The following is a 21,870-nucleotide window of genomic DNA, read 5'->3' as shown; positions in this document are numbered from 1 at the left end:
AAAGATTAAACAGGTTTCTCACTAATAGATAAATCAATAAAAATAATAATTATAATTTCAGTGTTTATAATAAACTTTTACTCAATTATGTTCTTGTCTTACCTTCTGCCAGCACCCAGGCATTGGTAAACCATCAGGGCCCTGTTTAAAGAAGAGCAGCAGAAATAAAACAATGAGATCTGAAACAGCACGGACAGGTTCGCTGAGAACTTGTGTGATAATGTATTCGCAAAAAAATGACAAAAGGTTATAAATAAGTGGCTTTTATGCCAGAGGTATAGATTACAAATGGTATCCAGATGTTTTTGGAACGTCCAGTTAATGAGCACAAATCTAAAAGTGCGACACAATAACAGAAACGCTCCCATTCTCCTACTTCATCAAGTCATCCATGTAATTACACTTGTTCTCTCTTTCCATGACTTAGAAAATACTAAGGATGTGCAACCTGCATGCAGCTAAGTGCTGTGTATATATACTATTAGGTCCATGAGTTTCTGGATAGTGTAGTTTTGCCTCTGTGCACCACTACCGTCGGTTTTAAATCAAATGAAGTAACCAATATGTGACTGAAGTGCAAAATTTCAGCTTTAATTCAACAGCCTGGACAAACTAACATAATTTTAAACCTTGGACAAAAATCCAAGTTTAGTCTGAAGTCTAGAACCTGTGGACAGAACCAAATGCTGCATTTCCATCTCTGAAAAAGGATGAATAATATACTCTGGGTCATCATCTATTTGCATCGTCATCAGGAAGTTTTGCAGTATTTGGCTGAATCTGAGCTGAGAGTATAGCCGAGTATACCTCAGAATTCATCCAGCTACTTCTATCCTCAGTCACATCATCACTCAACACTACTGGCCCGTTCCACTGGTAGCCGTACATGACGATGCCACCTCCACCATGTTTGACAGTGAATGTGGTTTAGCTCAGATCAGGAGCTGTTTCTTTACCTCTCCATACTTTTCTCATCCAATCATTCTGGTACTTGTTCATCTTGGTTTCGTCCATCTAAAGACTTTCTGCAGGACTGTGCTGTTTATTTAAGATGTTTTCTGTCAGAGTCTAATCTGCATTGCAACCCTCTGTATTTACACGAATGAAAGCGTCTCTTTGTTGTAGATTTTCACATCTATCTGCCTCCTTGAGATTGCTTTTGATGTGGTTTGAAATAATTCTGTCATCATGCCCTCCCAAAGTTTTTGCTTTCTCTGATAGTTTTCCTTCACCTGCATCTGCATCACTCTAAAACCTCAGATTGAGAGTTCCATCGAACAGTTGTCCAGTTACTTTTGAGCCTCTAAATATGGGGGGAATATAAAAATGACTGTAATACCCACTGTGGTGGTGTATAATCATTTTGCTGAATTTGACACAACTGTGACTAGTTCAGAGCCAGTAATGCAAGTTGCACAACTTCAACCAAGTTATCAAAGTCAGCAACACTACAGAAACTCCTGCACCTCCCTGGTGCTTGGAAAAATGCATAGAACCATGAACTGTGCAGCGCTTTTCTTTGCTTTCTTTTTAAATGCAACACTGGCTATTATAAGATATTCTAAATTATTACATGCAACGGCAACCTCAAGAGAGTATATTCATTCATGCATGTAATACACAGCAAAATCTTTCAGTATTTATCTTACTATATGTGCTGCTGTATTTTAGAACATGATGTGGGCACACTATAAAGAAAATCAAGCAAGTGTGATTAAAAAAAATAAAATGAATGCAGCTGGTTTAAGTAAATTAATGCAGATGTAATTTAAAAAGATGATTTTTGTGACATTTTCAATGCTTTCTTACCCACTCTGGTTCATTCCTATACACACACAGCACTATGGCATCTTAAAATGAACTCCTTGTATACTTTTAAGCGCTTAAATTACCACCCATAGTGTTAAAATATCCATGCAACATACAACATTGTTTCTGAAACAAAAGCTTTGTAAACATATTTGAGAAAAAAGACAATTTTTCTACAAATAGGTCTTGAATTGAGTAGGTCTGAATTTGTAGCAGAATAAATGATTTCTCGTCTTGTCACGGTCTGGCCCAATTGGTACAAAAGCAGAGAGGGGTTGGAGAGTTAACACAGTAAAGGAGGGATCCATGGGTAACTCATCAGTTAAGGAGTCTGTGTTAGCAGCAGGTTAAAAGGGAAGTGGTTCATCGAGGAATCAGAAGGACGTAGGGAGTAAGCATAATGCTTTCTGCAGTTTTATTCAGAGGAATGAAAGGATTCAGTTAGAGGGACAGATTTATTTACTTTGTGTATTTCGTTTCTAACAGTGTGCCTAAAACAAGAAAAAGGCTGCTTGCGGTCAGGATGTTAGTGACGTATGTGCATGTGAATGTTGTTTTTCTAGCAATCGATAAAAATGGTGATAAAATGTAACCGTGATGAAAATAAGATGTGCTCATGCTCGTCAGGCTCTCGATTCATGCATGGTTTTGCTTCGGTAATGACTGAAGGTGAGCGGCATGCATGGGTAGGAGGTTTAGGAAAAAGAGAAATACTGTACCAATTGGCATGGGGCATCCAGCCCGTCCAGACCTGGCTGCCCTGGTTCCCCCTTTTCACCCTTAAATCCCCGGAAACCCTGTTTGTAAAAATGACCTCGGAGTGTTACTGAGAGAGAGGTGGACGACCCTTACCCCCTGCATCAGTCCACTGCGACAGACACAAGGGGAGGGGGAGGGAGGAGCTGCCCTGTGAGCTTGTGAACCCAACCCAATGTTGTTGTTGTTTTGCGTTTGAACAGTTGAATTACTAGGAAAGTAATACGCTTTAATATTTAGGTTATTTTGGTGGTTTTCTGGTTCTCAGCACAGCCAAAGGGAGCTCCTTCCTTCCTTGTTTGGAGCGACCGCTCACAGTTGGGACATACCAATGGGCAGGGTGCATCTAATCCTGGGGCACCCTGTTCTCCTTTCTCGCCCTTAGGCCCTTTTTTGCCCTTCTTTCCCTTCTCCCCCTGTGGATACAATGGTTTGGTCAAGTTAAGAGGCATTTGTCAACAATAAGGACTGCTATTAGGAGGGATTTAATAAGGGAGGCTACGGCCCACAGAGAGGAAAGACACATGGTCAGTGTTAGGTAGGAGGGGATACCAAACAATACCGGCTACTCTAAAAACATTCCTTAGGGCAGGAAGTAGACATAAAAAGGGAGATAGTGAGGTGGGTAGGAAAAATTGGAAAACACTTCATAGCCAAAGGGATGTCAAGGGCACAAAGGATGAGAAAGTGTAGCAGGGGAAAAGACCTCCAGAAAGACAGAATAAAATTTTACTACACACTGAAAAAGTCCAAACTGTATCCCTGCAGAACAAAATATTTTCACATACTCCAAATCAACTGTGTTAGAAATATCAGGTTTGGGAAAGTACACCAACACTTAAAGGTTTGGGGTGATTTTCAAAGTAAAAGTGTGTATGTGTGGGTGTTTTAAAGCACATTGCTTCCATCTAATTTAACATTAAATCAGAAATAAATTATAATAAATGAATAGTTAATTAATTTTCAGTCAGATATGTCACAGACATCTCTTCTGTGTTCACATTCCCACTGTGTTACCTAATGCAAAGAGCAAAAACAGCCTCAAAATGGGCAAACAGAAAAGCTTTTTCTCTCATTTGAAAGAGGGTTCATGTGATGTTTGCAGATGACAGCGTGATCTATAATGAGAGCAGGCAGAAGAGTGTCTGTAGTGGTGGAAGTATGCTCTGGAGTGAAGAGGAATGAGAGTTAGTAAAAGCAAAACAGAATACGAGTAGGTGTAAGAAATAAGCAGGTGTAAGAGTGGAGATGCAAGGTGACATCTCTCCTGTGAATGAGTTTAAATACCTGGGGTCAGCCATCGAAAGCAATGGACAATGCACAAGAGAGGCGAAGAAGCTAATACAGGCAGGGTGGAGCGGGTGGAGATTATTGAAAGGGAAGGTTTACAAAATGGTAGTGAGACTTGCTTTCATGTATGGTTTGGAGAGAGTGTCAATGTGAAGGAGGTCATGCAGAGGGTCAGCGTGACAAACGAGAATGCTTCATTTAAGGTAGGATGAAGGCATGTGGTGGCCACTAAAGACAGCAGCTGGAAGAAGAAGAAGTTAAAGTGTTCCTGTGATGGCTTTTAATGGTGGGAAATTGCAGATTTCATAACATATGTGTACTACTCCCTTCACAGAACACCTGAAAATGAATAATAAGAGAATAAGAGTTGGGAAGCCCTCAGTGAACTGCTGTACTTGGAGGAGAAGTACATCAGAATCTCTATTTTGAGAAACAGATGTCTCACTGGCAGCTTCGTGAAAGGGTTCCCATGTGAAGAGATTGTTACACGTTATTGTATGAAGCCTATTTCAGCCTTTATTTCTCTTCGGCATGTGTTGCTTTAATCAGCACAACAGTTTTCAGCTACGCAAACATTATCAGTTAGATGAACCCTCATCAGGTAATACGATAGATTAGTTCGAAGTGGTTGAAAATGAGCCTGTGTAGAAATTCCATTAAACATAATAAATGATTTATAATGAAAAATACGTTTGAAAAAAAAGTCACCCCAAACTTTGAAGTGGTAACATATGTTGAATTGAGTTCATGCCAGTTATTAGCACTCATAGCTACCACTACCATAACTCATTAAAAGTGTAAGTATTTGATTATTGTGTATCATCCACAGTCTGCCAGATTCTTATCAGACGCTACCTGTACAAATACATTAAAGAGGCGCAGTGCTACAATCTGTTGTGCATTAGAAATTGTTGGTAAACGCAACGATTCACAGAGCACGCCACAGAGCAGCAAAGCGTCTTTATATACCAAGGACTAGGATACAGTTTCTTAAGGACATCTACTGAACAAATCATGCCTGTTAGTGGTGCAGAGACACACACAAGTAACACTGAAAGCTACAGACTACTGTAAACATAAGCAGGGAAAGGATTACCAACAGGCTCAGAAACTCAAGGTGAAATGCTTTAAGTTTATGTCCATGCATGGAAACAACAGAAAATAAACAAGCATGGATTTTAAGAGCCTGTTGTCAATGGACTTGTTTGGGCTAATACATCAAAATCAGCTTTAAATGACTTAGAATGACACTGGACTTGATGAGATGGCAAATCACTCAAAAGTGGAGAACAAAAGCTGGTTTGAGAGGACTGGGGATGACACTTTAAGCAATGGAGGACTGCCATTATAGGACGCTATTATCCAATTGGCTCTTGAGTCCATCTGTCGAGGAGGCACAACTGCTGTACGAAAGACTGAGCCCCAGCAAAACATGTTCACAGTATCTGTAAAGGAAGCTCATTAGGATAATAATGGCTAAGGAAATTAGCAAATTAAAATGTACTGTAGCCAGCTACTGAGTCAAAGTAGGCAGGTTTAATAATGTCAGCACTTCAATTATTGATATTATAGCTCTAAAGCATCCTGTCACTGTCCATTGACATCAGCCTTCTGTGTAGTTATTAATGAGCCGTTACAGTATATCTACATCTACCTTTTCTCCTCTTTCCCCAACGTCGCCTTTTTCTCCCCTTAAGCCTGGCAACCCCTGTAAAAGCACAACTCCACATTAAAATCTGACGCACAGGGGTCCCGACCAAGGTCGGTGTGTGATGAGTCGGCAGCGAGAACGTGCTCGCCTTTGACACGCACAGACATAAGAGGCTTATCTTGCCCTTGCAACGCTAAAAGCAAGACATTTTCAATCAAACTAAAATCATTTTTAAAAAAGCTGAAGGTGAAAGCTTTAAAACTTAAGACCAAAAGAAGGGGTGTAAAACAAAAGCTGGAATAATTATATTTATGTAGTTAACTTCTAAATGAGATCTCTAATCGAACACACAATGTATGAGAACTTTTAGAAGATCAATCAGCCGTCTTTCTATCATTCACTAATAAGATCATTAGCATCAGGCAAGGAGGAGTACTTATTATCCACAAAAAGCAGCACAAATGAACAAAAGGTGCCTGAAATGACTGATGCTGTTATGGTATGTCATGCTATCAACTTGTGATATGGAGATTTGCAAAATGTGGAACATATGAGGCAGATTTGATGAGGTGTTCCTCTGTTATACAAAGTATTTTTCAGGTATGGGTTGGCTTTCTTTCTGTATATCATTTGGTGCTATACAACTCGTATTCAGGAACTAAGTTATGGATAAATAGATCATTTTAAATAATGCTGCATCAGATTCTGTGGAGATACACTTTCTTCTTGTTTTGAGATTTAAAAAATATATGTTAAAGCTTTTTGCCAAGTATTCCTCAACCAGAAGAAGCTGTTCGATTCCTGTTTTCATCACTTCGAACTTTCTCGTTAAAAACGGAACTAAAAGAAAGTCAAACAGACTTACATCCAAGCCTGGTGTTCCAGCAGCTCCCTGCAAATAGAGACATAAGCCGTATTATGATCACAAATATGTGTTTCACACTGTAGCAATACATTTTTTTTATTTTTTGTAACAAAAAATACAACATAAATGTAGGCATTGAACTATTTAAAACTCACAGGTAGTCCATAGGGTCCTCTTGGCCCTGGCTCACCTGGTGCTCCTTTCTCACCCTAGTTTAAATATATCAGTGTTGTACTTACAATGGCAGGTAAAAGGTTCAATGAATTAGAGTGAATTTAAATGTCGGGGCCCAACCGATATATGAGGTTTTTTAACACCAATATGGAAATTTAGTGATTTACAATTCTGATGATCTGATAAATGAGACGATATTTTTCCTTTCAGACACACGGAAAATAAATATAACTTCCTGAATACTTTTTACAAGCAGTTATTTATGAGTCCTTTCTATGATAACATGACAGTAAAATTTATAATCTTGTTTTCTTGGCGCTTGAAGTTATGGATTACTCATTTACGCTCTGCTTGACTCTGATTGGTTGGTTAACATTTCCAATGACTTTGCTAACAGGGGAATGGCAGAGTGCCCTCTGGTGGACAAACGATACCACAGCAACTCTCGCTGTTGAATAATCTCTTCTTTATTTATATAATTAATTTTAATTTATTGGCCTTTATAAAAAGTGGATGCTATATTGACCAACATCTAATGTCGGTCAATAATCGGTCACTATATATCGGTCGGCCGTTAATGCAGAGTATCATCAGTAAGATATAAGAAATGAAATGCTGATCTTACAATATCGCCCTTCGGCCCAGCTGGACCAGCAGGACCTGGAGGCCCATCCATGCCCTGCAGAAAATAGTGTTATCATGGTGAGTTTACAACTTTGCATTAGAATAAACACGTGTTTCAGAATAATTTAGGTTTTCCGATGCAAATGGTAGCAAAAGCCACATATAGCCTCCGCATATATATTTATACATGTATATATATAATACTCCTGGTTTGACCTACAACCAGCACACAGAAGTGGTAGACGTGCATTGGCCACAAAGGACATTTACACTGCTGACACAGTTAATGTATGAGTGTGTGTTAATGCTCAGTTAATGCAACACGGGACAAAACAAGAGCCTTGAAATGCCTGCTCTAACAGTGCTGCGTATGGTCTCAATCCTCTGAGCTGAAGTGAGTGCGGACAGTCTTTTTTCTGAGCTATAAAAATCTAAAAGAAAAAAAAATGAAAACAAAACTGTCTTTTTTGGTAAAAATGATATAAACAGTATGAGGTGGCATGGCTGGATAAAAAGAAAAATAGGAGAATGAGGGGACTGTATGGAGGGGATACTGTCGAAGTAGATACTGTACGAGTTAGGTGCTGAAGCCTCTTGGTCACATGGCACTCACCCTAATTCCAGGCTTGCCGTCCAAGCCGGAGGCTCCCTGTGTGGTTATGGAGGTATGAGTGACATGAACAAGGCGGGATTAGTACCAGATGAACACTGTTATTAGGACAGGTTGATGGCAGGGTTTACAACAACTAAATTACACTGTGTGTTACAGGGCGCTTGGCAAAGTAGTCAGCCCAGGCAAATGAAAATGAGCACAGAAAATGGATTATAGATGCACGCACTTACACACGCACGCACGCACGCACACTTACATATACAAACACACACATACAAATGTGTGTACTAATGCACAATACAATACAAATGAGGAATCTCTATGGTGGAGTAAAGAAATAAAGGGCAGGACTGGCTGAAGACACCCTGTGGTGTGTGGTTTCACTTACAGGGAGACCCAGAGGTCCACGGTCCCCTTTGTGTCCTGGTTCTCCTCGAGTACCCTTTGCCCCATGCAAACCAGGTTCACCCTGAGAAAGAAAGAGAAGCAGGAGATGGTTTTGTTTTAAGTTTCGCCAGGCTCACTAAATATTTATAATAACTACTTATAAGATAACCTGACTTTGGCTTAATATTGTATACGTGAAGGAATTTCATGTTCACTTTGTTGATATTTACCTTTGGTCCAGGAAAGCCATGGGGACCCTGAAAAACATTTAAAAAGCGGCTAACATTAGTTTACAAGTACCGGGCTCGATTATTTTGAATGTATTTCATTTCTGTCTATCCCCACATTTCTTTTCTATGTTCTGCTTGTGGCCCAAACCGTTGCACATAAATTGTTGTGAAAGCTGCGATGAAGGGATGGATGAAAAGTAGAACAAGCGCAGCACCGTGAAATTGCTCACAGCGAAAAACTGACAAGGGCTCCCTGTGTTTTATTTTTACTCTGTTCCTTGGTGACTTCATACAAGCAAACACGGCTGTGGGATTAAAGAGTAGTTAAACTGGACTGGGCCGCAGACACATGGGTAATGTAATTAGTGACTGACAGTCTATATATGTTGCTAACGTGGCTCCAAATACCCACTTCTTCTTAAGATATTGAGATTTTTTTTTAAAGGAAGCTGTAGACTTTTAACCTGCTGCTGGACACTGTGTGAGGTTAGAGCTAAAAGGAAGGATGGAAGGAGCCACGGCACTCTACAGTACAAGCTTCTGTGTTTCTGAGACATTTATTTGTAATGACGACACTGTGCTGTGAGCTGTCATGTAACATGTCATTAGGGTTATTAGCATATGCTGTGTGTCTAATACAAGTGCAGTTTGTGTCCACTATTGAAAAAGGGGGGTTTTCAGGGCAGGACACTGACCATAGGTCCTGGGGATCCATGGGGCCCTGGTGGCCCTGGAGGGCCAATTATCTGAAAACATTAGGAGAGAAATTATATAATAAAAGTGTGAGTCAACAAGTTTATTACATGTTATTTGCATTTCACAATAAAGGCGTGACATATAGGGCAGATTTACTAAACTGGTCAAAAAACAGGGTGAGAGCAAAAATAGTGTGTGTGATTTACAAAAGTGGAACTATTTTCAAAACACAGGTGCAATTATTTCATTTCAGTATCAAGTGCAAAATATAAGACATGCTTTTGGTACAATTAGCAGCAAATCAGTAAATCAGGTTGCACACTATTTGATTATTTTCTTCCCGATATTTTGCACCTTGAGAAAGGAACTCCCAGAAATGCGTATGGAACTGGGTCAGCTGTAGAAATCTGAGTGTCCACCTCTTACATCAGTCTTGTCCCTGCACTCGCTTTGTAAATATTGTTGGTACTTTATTTTTTTCAAACTTACAGAAGGACCTTGAGGACCTGGGAGTCCTGGATCTCCTTTATCCCCTTTCATTCCATTGACACCCTAGAGGAACAAAAGTTTCATGAGATCCATGTTGTGTCTGAATGACAGGCTGAGTAAGTAAAAGTTTCAGAGGCATTTATCTGAATGGGAGAGTATTCTTACAGGTAAGCCAGGTAAACCAGTTGCTCCTTTCTCCCCTGAAGCTCCGGGCATTCCCATGTCTCCTTTAGAGCCTTTGTATCCCTAAGAGTGGATAGAAAGTTACCCAAAGAGAACAAAATGATTAATTTCTATTCTAACTCTGTAGCTATTAATTGAGAATGGGTTTTGTACTGGTTACAAAAAAAACTGTCTTTTCCCCTGACAGACACTGTTCTGTCTGTGGTGGATTGCCATATTAGACATAGCCAGAATTTCAAATAATGAGGTCAACAAATATGCAGGTAATCCTTCATGCAGTCTTTTTATACTCTTAGATTTGTATGATTCTGTTTGTAATCAGAAGAAAGCCAGTTTATGGAGTTTATTTATGTGATCTGTTGTCATGCATTCATTGTCAGGTTGTCTGTGTTTTCACGCCATGTTTCTATGTATCCAGGCCAGGTTTCATGTTAGGGGTTTTTCACGTTTAGCTTTCCCAGTTTAGGTTATTGTTTAGCTTCGTCTTGGTTCGCTTTTTCCCTTTGTTTTGTAGTTCGCTACCAGACATAATAAACGGCTCGATTTTTGTTAAGAATCCCGTTTTGCTTTTGTTTGTCTACACTTAGGTCGTCTACTCTCCACTCCACATGTTAAGGTTAACCAAAGTAAGTAAATATATATATATGTACATATATAAGATCAACTTACTCTTTCTCCATCAAGTCCAGGAAGACCAGGCAGACCGCGATCCCCCTGATATGACATTTTTATGACCACAAATTAAACTAAATTAGCGATCAAGTTACATAATGTGACTTGTAAAAGTCACCGCTTGACATCATAATCAAACACATAACTAGACATACACACACACATAAGAAATACCTTCATGCCTGGTGGTCCCGTTGGCCCAGGAGGCCCAGGGGGACCCTGGACAGAAAGAGAGACAGATTTCTCTTCAACACGTGCGTACAAGTGTGAATACATTGCAGCTGTAGTGAAACCTACGAAACAATGCTGTGAATTACGTTTTAACTAACACTGGCACTGGCCATAAATTATGTTAGGAATCAGGTATTAACCATGAACAGGACGCTCAACACATGCAGAGGTCACAACAGTGAGAACATGTATGACAGAATGACAGAATTACACATTTTGATGTTAGGTGAGAGGGCTCCACGACGACAGCTGAACCATAAATTCTGCCATTCTGCCACCGATTTAGGGTGAAATGGAAAATGTTCACACTATCAAGCATTTTTCTGCTCTGAGGTTTGTAGTTCTTAGTGAAAAAAAAAAAGACTACACATTCTTATGTTTATTTGAGATGTAGACATGTTGGAAGGTGGAATAAACTATTACTGACTCAAACCACAGCCTCTGGGATTCTTGATTGCTATACATGATGCGATTTTGACAAGAAGCGGACTGAATGAGTTTGGAAAACCCTCTTAATGCTGTTTAATAGACATTCAAGGACACAACCAGCAGCTCAGGCAGCATGTAAGGTCGACCACAGAGAAGCACAATCGCAGCACTGAATACAGTTTTATTCACTGTCAAGCAAAAACGTTGCTGGGTGAGGGAGCACAAGTACAACAGGGCAGCGCAAACGGGTGTTGGAACCGGGTCGGGCCCATGCTTGGACATAGATGGATCACACTTTGGAGATGAAACAATACACAGAATACACAGAGCCTATTTACCGTAACTGTAATAGTGGTAATCTTCTGCAGTAGGCCATAGGAGTGGAAGTGGGGAAGAGGTGAGAGATAAGATTGTAGAGGTCACATGAAAAGAAACCTTCGTGTCAGCACATTTCTGCACAGGCACACCCTCAAAGTCTAGAGCTCAACCTAAGTAGCTTCAAATGAAGGCATTGCACTTTACATTTCTATATATGTTTATCTTTTTTCCTTTTTAATCATTATGTTATGCATACAGTTTTGAGAGCCAAATAATTCACTTTCACCTACTTTAGCTCCACTTTTAATCTGGCAAGTAAGCAGTGAGGAAGGTGAACCATTCATAGGTACGTACACACATCAAAAATAAAAAGGGATCATTTTCACCTCGTCTTTTACGTCTAAGGAACCGACCTGTAAAGCTTCCTGAATGTTTCCGTTGTAGTCGATGATTTCGGTGGCACCTTGTTCTCCTTTCTGCCCGGGTGGGCCCTGCACATGTCCAACACCATTAAACACATTTTTATTTCACACATGATTACATCATATCAAAGAATTAAAAGCTCAATAGAGTGCCTCCCTTTCAAAAATCTGCCTAGGCTTAACTACTGCCCCCTGGTGGTGATAACAAACCAACACTCAAACTGAGCTGTCACTCTGATGTGCTCATCCTAATCACATCCTAGAACTGAAGTGTTGTACTAGAAATGAAAAGGTTTAGCGTATCAGCATCCAGCATCATTAATTATCTTTAATATGCTTGCTTACCCTTGGTCCAATGAGCCCCAAGTCTCCTTTATCTCCAGCCTCGCCCTAATATGAAAGACAAACAACAAATATTGAACTCGAGGCACATTGCCATCACGCCTTCAGCCACACACTTTACATTTTTATAGATGCTGAGGCATTTTAGTTTTTACAGCTTGCATTTGACAGAATAAAATAACAACTTTTTGTATCTATAACCTGTTTTTAAGGGCGATGAAATAATATCTATGTTCTTTACAGCTTCAAAAGCTGCGATAAAAGCTTGAATAAATTAATTATAAATGAGAATAAATTAAAATCTGAAGCTCAGCTTTTCGCCCTTGTTACACTGAAGGAGTTTAAAGTGTTGGTGGAGTTTAAATTTGTGTGTGCGACTGTTTTATGTGAGTTCGTTTTAATGTTGTTAATTTAATCTGACGTGTGTTGCTGTGTATCTGTGTTGCTGCCTTCTTAGCCAGGTCTCCCTTCGATCTCAGAGGGACTAACTGGTTAAATAAAGGTTAAATATATTGAAAAAAAAACCCACTTGTCTTTAATGAAGACCTCACTGAAGAACAGTGTTTTATAGTGACGTACAACACAGCATTCAACTCAAAGACTCCTCCAACATTTACCAATACCTGCAAATCTGATTGTTTTTATAGACAACACGCTTAACAAGGATCATTAAGTTCTTAATGTTTTCACATTTTTACCAGCTCATGACAAAAAAACCAAACCAAGACCACTGGAAAATACATTTAGCTGGTTCAGGGATCAACTAATTCCCATGCAGTGTAGAGAAAACAAATCTGCTGTACTGACCTTTGACCCTTTAGGGCCAGGTGTACCAGCCTCTCCTTGTGAACCCTGCCATGTTTAAAAAAAACACACAGGTGAAGAGGATACTAACGCTTAGTACTTCAGACATGCACATAAAGTTGAAGAATATAAAACAAACCCTTTTTAAAAACTTTCCTCATTTAAAGAAAATTACGCATTTCTAAAATCACATTTCCTAAAGGAAACATTATCAGCCTCTCTGACTCCTCCTGTGAGAGCTACGCAGCGAGCTCCACTAAAATAACCAGGTTTTAATACGCTGCAACCGCCAAGAAGTGGAGAACGTGTTTATTTGAACTCTGTCGCTGACAGAGGATGAGTTTCACTTCTGGGGCATGTAATAGGATGTGAACCAGATCTCTGTGTCGTCTAAGTTTAGACTGGAGATTAAGCTACCTGCTGGGGCAGCACCAGACATAAACAAAGGCAACCTCATTTATACTTGGTTTACTTTACACGGACTCCAGGGAAAGCCACGGATCTATCACAGGCTATAATGTTTTAGCCAGGTTTAACAAAAAGAGAACATGAAGTCTTGATTAAGCATCGCCTTATCTGATTTATGACTTGGAGAACTTTGCCGTGTGTGTTTGGATTGAAGAGGCTCTAGATGGCAGCAAAGCAACAGCTGAAAAGCTCCAAAGACTCCTCGCTTCAGCGACTTATTTTTTTAATAATGCATGCCGTGCACAGGCATTAATGCACACTTATGCCCTTCACTTGCTGACCTTTGGTCCAGCGGGTCCCGCCTCTCCTCGTTCCCCCTTCCCTGGTGGTCCGTGGTCACCTTTCTCACCCTATGCAAAGAGAAGGAGAAGGAGAGGTGAGTTACTATTGTTCTCCTGCAAAAAAAACAAGGTGTCATGCAGAACTGCTGATCAAAGCTGAGTTCCCTCTTTAATGTCAGCACAAGGCCCGCGGTGCATCTTCTGAACATGAGGCGCGCCTTCGGTTCCCCTCGTGTCATACATATTCAGCATGACTCCTCAGCCTTTTCATGAGCTCGCTTACTCAACATATTCAAACGGCGAAATGTAAATACTGATGCCGAGTCAGCACGAGGCAGACATGAGATGTGACAGGGCCGAGGAAATCGACAACAAAGATGTGAAACCCTTCTCCTTAAAGTCGATGATTTAAATGCACATTCTTAACTTTGAATTGTGACTTTTTTTTCTTATTTTGATTTGACTGAAAACAGCCAATAGAGGGAGACGTGGTAAAACTCAAGCTTCACAGTGTCTAATACTTCTTACTGATATTTAAAAACCGAGCAATTATTATCCAGCAGTATCGATTCAGTAAGGATTTAATAATAAACGGTTACTGATAAGTTATTATGTGTAGTGTGCCTTGAAAACAAAAAAACAAGGTAAAACGCTGATTGTCTCAAATGGAATAAACATTAAGCCGAATTGTTTTTCTACAAAGCCATTTGTTTTAGCTTCTCTCTGCCTGACATTTGATTAAGCAGCAGAGATATGCCAGAGGACAGCCAAACGCTAATATATCTCAGTTATCTGCGCACTGCAAACAGCCCGATGCAAAAGGACATGAGCACCAGCAATAATTCTTGCATGTCTGGATTATCACCGCTGGCTCCACAGTGTGATAATGTCAGGACTCAAAGGTAGCGGCACAGGATTATCTCATTCTGACCACTTCCAAGTGACATTTCGAAGCAACAGAGGTTTAATCACCTTGAGGGGGAAGCGATAATGAAGGGTAATGAGAACAGAAACTCAAAGGAATTCACGATTTCGCCGACGATCGGGCTGATAGGATCCGATAACCATCAGTCAAAGTGTTTGCGTCTCATCATTACCGGCTCGTAATATTCAGTGTGTCACTTGGAGCAGAAAATACCTCCCACGCTGTGATAAACCACATCACAGTGACAAGCTGAAGTCACCCACCTTAGTTCCTGGGAGTCCTGGAAGCCCAGGCTCACCCTGGGGACCAAGAAACCCGGGCTCACCCTGCACAAAAAAAACAAAAACACAACCATGAGCAGCTATTATTAATTTTTCCACTGGGCGTCTCTCATGTAGCGCTGCTAATGAGCACTAAACACACACACACAAGATGCATGAGCAAACACATTTATAATGACAGCCATGCACTTACAGCTCGCACACTTGCACGCGCACACAAGCGCGCACTCATGCATAAATCACACTCACAGATTATCAGTGGCTGGTTAATTTATCCCCTGGTTCCTCATATATTAACGAGTCTCTCCCTCTTATGAATCCTAATAGACGTTACGACTGACCTTGTTAGAAACTCATCGGGGCACGCAGAAGTGTTCTGATTAAGAGGGTCTGCTCGCGAAGACGCTTCCAATTTTTCTGCATTTGCACTTTCACGTATGAGGAGCGAGGGTCCAGCATGAAGTGCGATGCTGGGTTTGATTTACATTACATTTGATTGGGAAATTACTTAACCGGAATGTATTATTACACCATCTGCAGCCTAGAGAACATTAGGCACTCTGGAAGTCCTCAGAGAGGCAATGGACATTTGGCTTTCAAACCTTTAAACTTTGATTGGATAAACAGCAAAGAATGCAGAGAGCAGAACAAAGTGCAAGGCCGAGTGCTACGTTAGCAAAAAAATATTGTTAGAATCCATCAAGCATACAGGCCTCTTAAGTCAAAACAGGAGTATATAAAGTGTAAAATGAAAGGGCCTTTTTTAACAAGCCCAGCACGTTCCAAGCATATGAAAAGAAAAGAACAAAACAGGCATAACAAGCACCATCATCTCCATGCCTGTGTGAGCATTCCTTACATTCAACAGTTATATTTTAAGCTTAATGGTCCTCAAGTGCATTGATTTGGTTGCTTTTCTTTAACATGCGCCATTTATGCATTTCGATTCGCCATCTGCTCTTGATACGGGGTAAACAGTAGCTTTAAAAAACACGGAATAATCAAATAAAAGTTAAACTTCCTCTTTTTAACGAGCAGCACTTTTGACACATTGAGCCTCCTGATTGCCACCGTCAGGAAGTCGACTGAAACGTCTGCCTGCTAAGCAGCATTCAATCATTAATTCATGGACCTCCGTGTTATTCACCAATCCTAATGAGACAGTTTTCCTGCTGAACGCTGGCATGTTTAGATCAAAAGCTCAGACTGTTTGGTCTTGTCATTTCGCCTAAACTCCTCACTTTCGCTTCACAGCAGCTACCGTGCCGCTAAGCTGAAGCGCAAATCCCCACAAAGCAGGAGAAGCGAGATGGGACCACGACGTGCCACGTGTGAGGCGTGACAGCAGGCCAGCTGAGATTCGCTCTGTACTCTACCACAGATGGACCGAAGCTGACAGACAGGGACAACACTGATGGGAGGGTGGATGAAAACAGCGAAGCATTTACCTTTATCCCTGGTAGTCCAGGCAGCCCTGGAAGTCCTGGCTCTCCCTACACAAGAAGAGTGTGACATGTTACAGCCAAGCCAAGCTAAGCTGAGTCAAGCCTCATTTGGGTTTGAAAAGCTTTATTTTCTATTTGTGTTTTCCTCTGTCTATCAAGCTGTCGTGGTTCTGAAAAGCGGTCCGCTGTCCAGAAAATGTATTTTCACCGTCATTCGCTTGTGGTAAGCATCAGCAGAAGGTACTTGCACATGCACTTTCAGACCAACTCATGCAGCCATGGCTTGACAGCGCGATTAGTACTTGTTATAAAACTCAACCCTTCACAAAGTGCAACTGAGTTTCATTTTTAGGATTTTATTGGTTTGGGCAGGTGCGAAGTGTTCGGGGTTTCTGGAAGGAAAAATCGTCTGATACTTTAGGTTAAAGTTGCAAAAGCTGTTTGCGAAAGCTGCCACGGCTTCAAGGTCCTCCGAGTTTGGCAGTGTAGGAAGAGTTGGCGTATTTTTCTATTATCAAGGTCGGGTGATTGTCAAGCTGCGCTCCCATTACCAATAAGTTTGAGTAACGTGCAGTCATTTGATTCGACTGTGGAAAACTCAAAGAGGTCAGCCCCCCCCCCCCGCCCCCAATCCTCCAATGGGAATACTTTGAGACTTTCAAAATAAAAATTTCTGACTTAACGGGAAAATTATGACCACTGGATTTATGGCATATGAAAAGAAATGATTAGCGCCGCTCAAGAATAATGAATCGTAATGGCACTCGGGGGATCAGAGAGGAGGCTGTAAACTGCGATTGCTGCTAATGAAAGCATTATAAAAAATTAAGTCCTTCTTGTTGACAGCTGCATAAATGAGTGCCACCCAATGGTGATGTTAAATGGGAAACAACAACTCAATCTTGTGATATTATTATGTGAAAAAAAAAACAAATTTTTAAGTGTGTCAGCACAAGCAGGGTGTAAAACGAACAATATGATTAAGCATTAAAAGTTAGTTAGGCCACAAGTTTACTTGGCGGCAAAGCAGGAAATAAGAGGCACTTGCTAAAAAAAACAACCTTTCTGTCGCCTGGAACTAGTTTGTCCAAACAGATAAAAGAGATTGAGAGTGTAATTTACATGAGGCATTGGTGCAATGTCAGCAGAAGTCTGGTCAAAGGCCGGACAATGGCTCAGTTCTCTTCTTCGGCGTGACTGTTTATTAGTTTCTCAACAAAAGCTGTTTCTTCAGCAACATTCTCCCGGCTGCCATTGTTGCCTCAGAAAGTATGTCAAACACTACAACAAACAACGGTCGGGAACAGAGGTCGTAGCGGCGAATATCGCTTGAACAACAAAAACTGAAGCAGCAGAATAGGGCGACCTTGTGGTTGGAGCTAAGGGAAATGCACGCAGAAACATGGAAACAAGAAAAAAGGAGCCAAAAAAAGAGAAAAATCCAGAAGATTAGTATATCCAGAGGTGTTAGTGTGAAACTGGAGACCCTACACTGGCTCTAAACAAGAATCAAGCTGAATTAAAGTGAACTGAAGGGCTGTGATGTACTGAAGGTCAACTTGAAACCATTCTTAATGCCATTTAAACAATAAAGTTGGGCTGAGTTTTGAATGAGCATGTCCATATTTGAGCTTTTCTAATTTGCAAAAGTTTAGATGTGTACAGTCACAATGATGAAAAATAAATAAAGACTTTCATATACACTCAGCTTCCCTAAAACTATTCACCGGTTGAATTATATTTTGAGTAAAATATGTCGGTATGTTTAAAACCATACTACTGTGACTGTTACATGCAATTATGTACTACTTCCTTTATGCTGTGTATCAAAAAGCCATGAGGTGTAGCAAAGTGTAGTCATTACCTTTAGTCCACTTCTTCCAGGCTCTCCGGGTTCACCCTGTAATACATGTAAAGAGTTTTCTATTTAACGGTGTGACCGATTTCAAAATACCACCAGCTATCTGTACTTCAGTTCTGCATGTATTAACAGAAAGTCCTTTATAAGTTCTTAATCTTAGTAGTTAGTTTCAACTAACTGTGAAATCTCACCACTTGAGGCTGGCATTGTTGTGCACCGGGAGGAACCCGGGACCACCTGCACCGGCATTGGTTCAGAAAATCGAACCGAGGATTTCTTCCTGATACCTAATGAAGGTCAGAGTGTTGTTGGCTAGCCTGCAGAGCTCTGTATGCCTCTCCAACCACCACTAAACCTGTCATGCTGAACGATGTTTCAGGCACCACTAGAGGACGTTGGGCCTTCAGGCCAGCCTCATGAAGGCTGTTTCTGATTGTTTGGTCAGAGACATTTACACCAGTGGTCTGCTAGAGGTCATTTTGTAGGTCTGGTAGTGCTTATAGTGCTAATCCTGTTCCTCGTTGTACAAAGGAGCAGATACTGGTCCTGATAATGGGTTAAGGACCTTTTACAGCCCTATCCTGCTCTCCTAGACTAACTGCCTGTCTCCTGGATTCTCCTCCATGTGCACACAGCAAACCTTCTGCCAGTGGCCCATATCAATATGCTATCCTGGAGGAACTGGACTATCTGTGTAACGTCTGTAGGGTCCAGGTATCACCCACACTACCAGCAGTGATACTGACACAAAATGCAAAACTAATGGGAAGCAGTCAGAAAACTGTCAGTGGCCTCCATCTGTAAAACCATTCCTGTTTCGGGGGTTTTCTCGTTGTTGCCCCTGTAGTGCACCTGTTGTTAATGTCATTAACACCAAAGCAGCTGAAACTGATTAACATCTCCCTGTTACTTAACTGACCAGATCAGTATCCAGTTAAACATACTTGATGCTTTCCTGCTTTTTGTTAGCGTAGTTTAGTTAACACTAGCTAATAAACTAGCACTCCAGCCAGTTATGCTAATATATTGAGTTCAGAAGCCAAAAAGCCAAGCTGGTGAAGGCTAAAATGCCAGATGTTAATGCTCCAAAGGATAGTTAAAAAACCAAGGAACATCTGTCCTTTTTCTGCTGTCTACAGTTTAAACTATTTAAAAAATACCTGTAGCTTTCCATGCATACACAGTCACAACTTGGATCTTAATGACATTTTCCATTTAAAAATCTTAAATCAAGGACAAAATGACAGTGGTCTGTGAAACAAAAAGCTTTGGCTTAGCTCTCACCTTGATGCCTGCTGCAGAGGAGCCTGCATCCCCCTAAGAGTCACGGAAGAAAAGTCAGAAAGACACAAAAGGCAAAACAAAAAGTGACAGAGACTGTTAAAAGAGTCGATGGGCTTGTCTGTGAGGCCACCGGAGGAGTCAACATTATTGTGCAATTACATTTACAAAAATGCTGACTTATAGAAAAGAAACCCATTTACCGAACAATGCGGAGCATAATTTCACAACTGCTGCATTTGACTGGATAAAACTGGGCGAAAACACAATTTGAAGAGCAGATTGTTTGCTATTCTAAACAGAGAATGTACCTTTTCACAAAAGCTTGAGACAGCATTTTTATGACTACGGTGCTGGGAATCGTTTCAGTTTTACCCTGCAGCTGGGCAGGGGTGATGACATGCAGGGTGAAATCTAACACTATATACAATAAGAAGAAATCCACAGCAGTATAGGAGGTGGAGGTGTTTAAGGAGGCACACTAACAGGAACCACTGAAAGCTTTGTTCATTGCTTCTCTTTAGATATGGCACAGAACTAGAAGGAGACAGAGCTACTTATATCACATTTTTCCAGCAAAGCTGTCCAGACACCAAGAACCCAGACCCTTTTTTCTATGCACTGCATCACTACTGCAGTGTACAGTAAAAACAGACATAAAACAAGGGGCCAATAAGTCTAATTACGGGTGGTTGGTGGGAAAAAGGATTGGGGAGGAGGAGGCTGGGTCTTTAGCTCTGGTGTGGACTCTGTGGTTTCACTACACATACGCCTCGTGCTCAGAAGTTGCTGAAGGAATGCCTCTCGCCCTCAGCTTTTTATGGGAGTCATTATGATGCATAGCACACAAGGCAATGTTTAATTGTGGCTTTTTTTTTGCACACAATAAACTGCGTTACTGTTTACAGCTGGGTTTCGCTGCATACTCAGGGGTGCTTCTATCCCAATCTTAAAAATTCATCATTCCACTTTTTAATATATATAAATGGACATTTTCACAAGTTCTTTTATGTTTTATTGGGGTACAAGGTGGGTGAAGTTTTACAGTTGACTACAAAAAATAAAGAAAAAAAGCTCTTTCATATTATTACAATTCATGGAGACAAAAGAATGGCTTTTAAATCATTTTACTCAATTAAATAGAAATATTTCTGGCCAAATACTTAGGAGACAACATGGATTTATTTCATCTTTAAACATATATAAATATATATATAGTAAAGAAGGACCAGGGGCCCATTTTCCTGACTTTCTTGTGTCTTCATTGAATATAAATCAAACATAAAAGTCAGAGCTGGTTCACATCTGCTGCTTGTCGACAGGGGTAAAAGTGTCACATTTGTACTTAACTGTTAAAATTTTAGCAATAAAAACAACAACAACAACAAAATTACCTTGTGACGCTCATGATCAGTGGACTATATGCAAGCATAATTAACCGTTTCCGCATAATTAATCACAGCGGGATCGTAATGTGCTCGCACTGCGGAGAAATAAAACGTTACATAATAAATTGTAAAGTTTCACCGTGTGAAGCAAAGCCCTGAAAACAAGGAGGATGCTACAAAAGCGATCGAGCCTTCATTCCTCGGCTGCTGAAGCAAGAAGCTTCATCTAACACAAGTGACACCGAGCTCTAGAAGCCGAACGAGAGCCCTGACCAAGGGAGAGTTTAATCTCTTCCAAATGTAGGAGTATGAGATGGAAAAAAGCGGCGGAGCTGGGAGGTGTGCTGAGGTGTGGCACAGAGTGCTGACACGTCCCAACTGGGCCAATTACCACGGTGAGGCTACAGCGTGCGATTTAGCCGCAGAGCAGACTAAGATGGAGAGCCGTCACCGCAACTCCACTTCTTTACACCCACCCAGACCTGTCGCTACCCGTTGGCATTTGGAGATAATAGCATGAAGGGCGCTTAATGTATGCCTTGTAAATCATGCCATTTTCCAGCTGTTTGCTTGGGGAATGAGATGAGCGCATTTGATGGCGAGAATTAATCGCTGAGCAACGAAGGCATGGCTGAATTGTGACAAATTAATACCACCGCAGTCGTCAAAATATGACTCTTACTCCACATTACAGCCATTAGCAGTGATGACCAAATTCAGCGGGCCCCGGCTAAATATTACCCCCTGTCCCTGAGTTAAAATATATGTGAGGCAATGCAAATTGTGATTGGCTCCCAGGGCAGAGAGGCCTTGCCAGTATTTGAAATGCTGCCAGTTCACAACAGCTTGGACCGGATCTTAGGATTCAAAAATGATACCAGCCGCTGTGCCAGACTGGCCAGAGCCAAGCAGTCATAGCCTGGAACTTCCCAAAACAAAATCAAAAGTTTGATTT

The 21,870-nt window shown here is 40.9% G+C and overlaps 1 protein-coding gene across 12 annotated transcripts in view; it reads right to left on the bottom strand.

The window, feature by feature from the left end:
* col25a1 (collagen type XXV alpha 1 chain) overlaps positions 1 to 21,870 on the bottom strand; it is a 153,568-nt gene that overhangs the window by 4,055 nt on the left and 127,643 nt on the right. For 4 of the 12 annotated variants that reach the window (XM_025905482.1, XM_025905481.1, XM_025905485.1 and 1 more), the window contains 24 exons: positions 19,531 to 19,563; positions 18,250 to 18,285; positions 16,389 to 16,433; positions 14,923 to 14,985; positions 13,735 to 13,803; positions 12,989 to 13,033; positions 12,185 to 12,229; positions 11,831 to 11,908; positions 11,438 to 11,461; positions 10,614 to 10,658; positions 10,437 to 10,481; positions 9,750 to 9,830; positions 9,585 to 9,647; positions 9,095 to 9,145; positions 8,400 to 8,426; positions 8,171 to 8,251; positions 7,783 to 7,818; positions 7,171 to 7,224; positions 6,527 to 6,580; positions 6,372 to 6,398; positions 5,510 to 5,563; positions 2,895 to 2,981; positions 2,529 to 2,606; positions 103 to 141 (listed from right to left, as the gene is read on the bottom strand). In XM_025905482.1, the coding sequence (XP_025761267.1) occupies positions 103 to 141; positions 2,529 to 2,606; positions 2,895 to 2,981; positions 5,510 to 5,563; positions 6,372 to 6,398; positions 6,527 to 6,580; positions 7,171 to 7,224; positions 7,783 to 7,818; positions 8,171 to 8,251; positions 8,400 to 8,426; positions 9,095 to 9,145; positions 9,585 to 9,647; positions 9,750 to 9,830; positions 10,437 to 10,481; positions 10,614 to 10,658; positions 11,438 to 11,461; positions 11,831 to 11,908; positions 12,185 to 12,229; positions 12,989 to 13,033; positions 13,735 to 13,803; positions 14,923 to 14,985; positions 16,389 to 16,433; positions 18,250 to 18,285; positions 19,531 to 19,563 (1,260 nt within the window). Of the gene's footprint in view, positions 1 to 102; positions 142 to 2,528; positions 2,607 to 2,838; positions 5,564 to 6,371; positions 6,399 to 6,526; positions 6,581 to 7,170; positions 7,225 to 7,782; positions 7,819 to 8,170; positions 8,252 to 8,399; positions 8,427 to 9,094; positions 9,146 to 9,584; positions 9,648 to 9,749; positions 9,831 to 10,436; positions 10,482 to 10,613; positions 10,659 to 11,437; positions 11,462 to 11,830; positions 11,909 to 12,184; positions 12,230 to 12,988; positions 13,034 to 13,734; positions 13,804 to 14,922; positions 14,986 to 16,388; positions 16,434 to 18,249; positions 18,286 to 19,530; positions 19,564 to 21,870 lie in introns of those variants that run through there. The other 8 variants (XM_025905483.1, XM_005468158.4, XM_005468160.4 and 5 more) reach the window with 8 other exon arrangements.

Source organism: Oreochromis niloticus, linkage group LG3 (assembly GCF_001858045.2).
Source record: "Oreochromis niloticus isolate F11D_XX linkage group LG3, O_niloticus_UMD_NMBU, whole genome shotgun sequence".
Taxonomy (NCBI): Eukaryota; Metazoa; Chordata; class Actinopteri; order Cichliformes; family Cichlidae; genus Oreochromis; species Oreochromis niloticus.
This window is presented reverse-complemented; position numbering and strand designations above follow the sequence as displayed.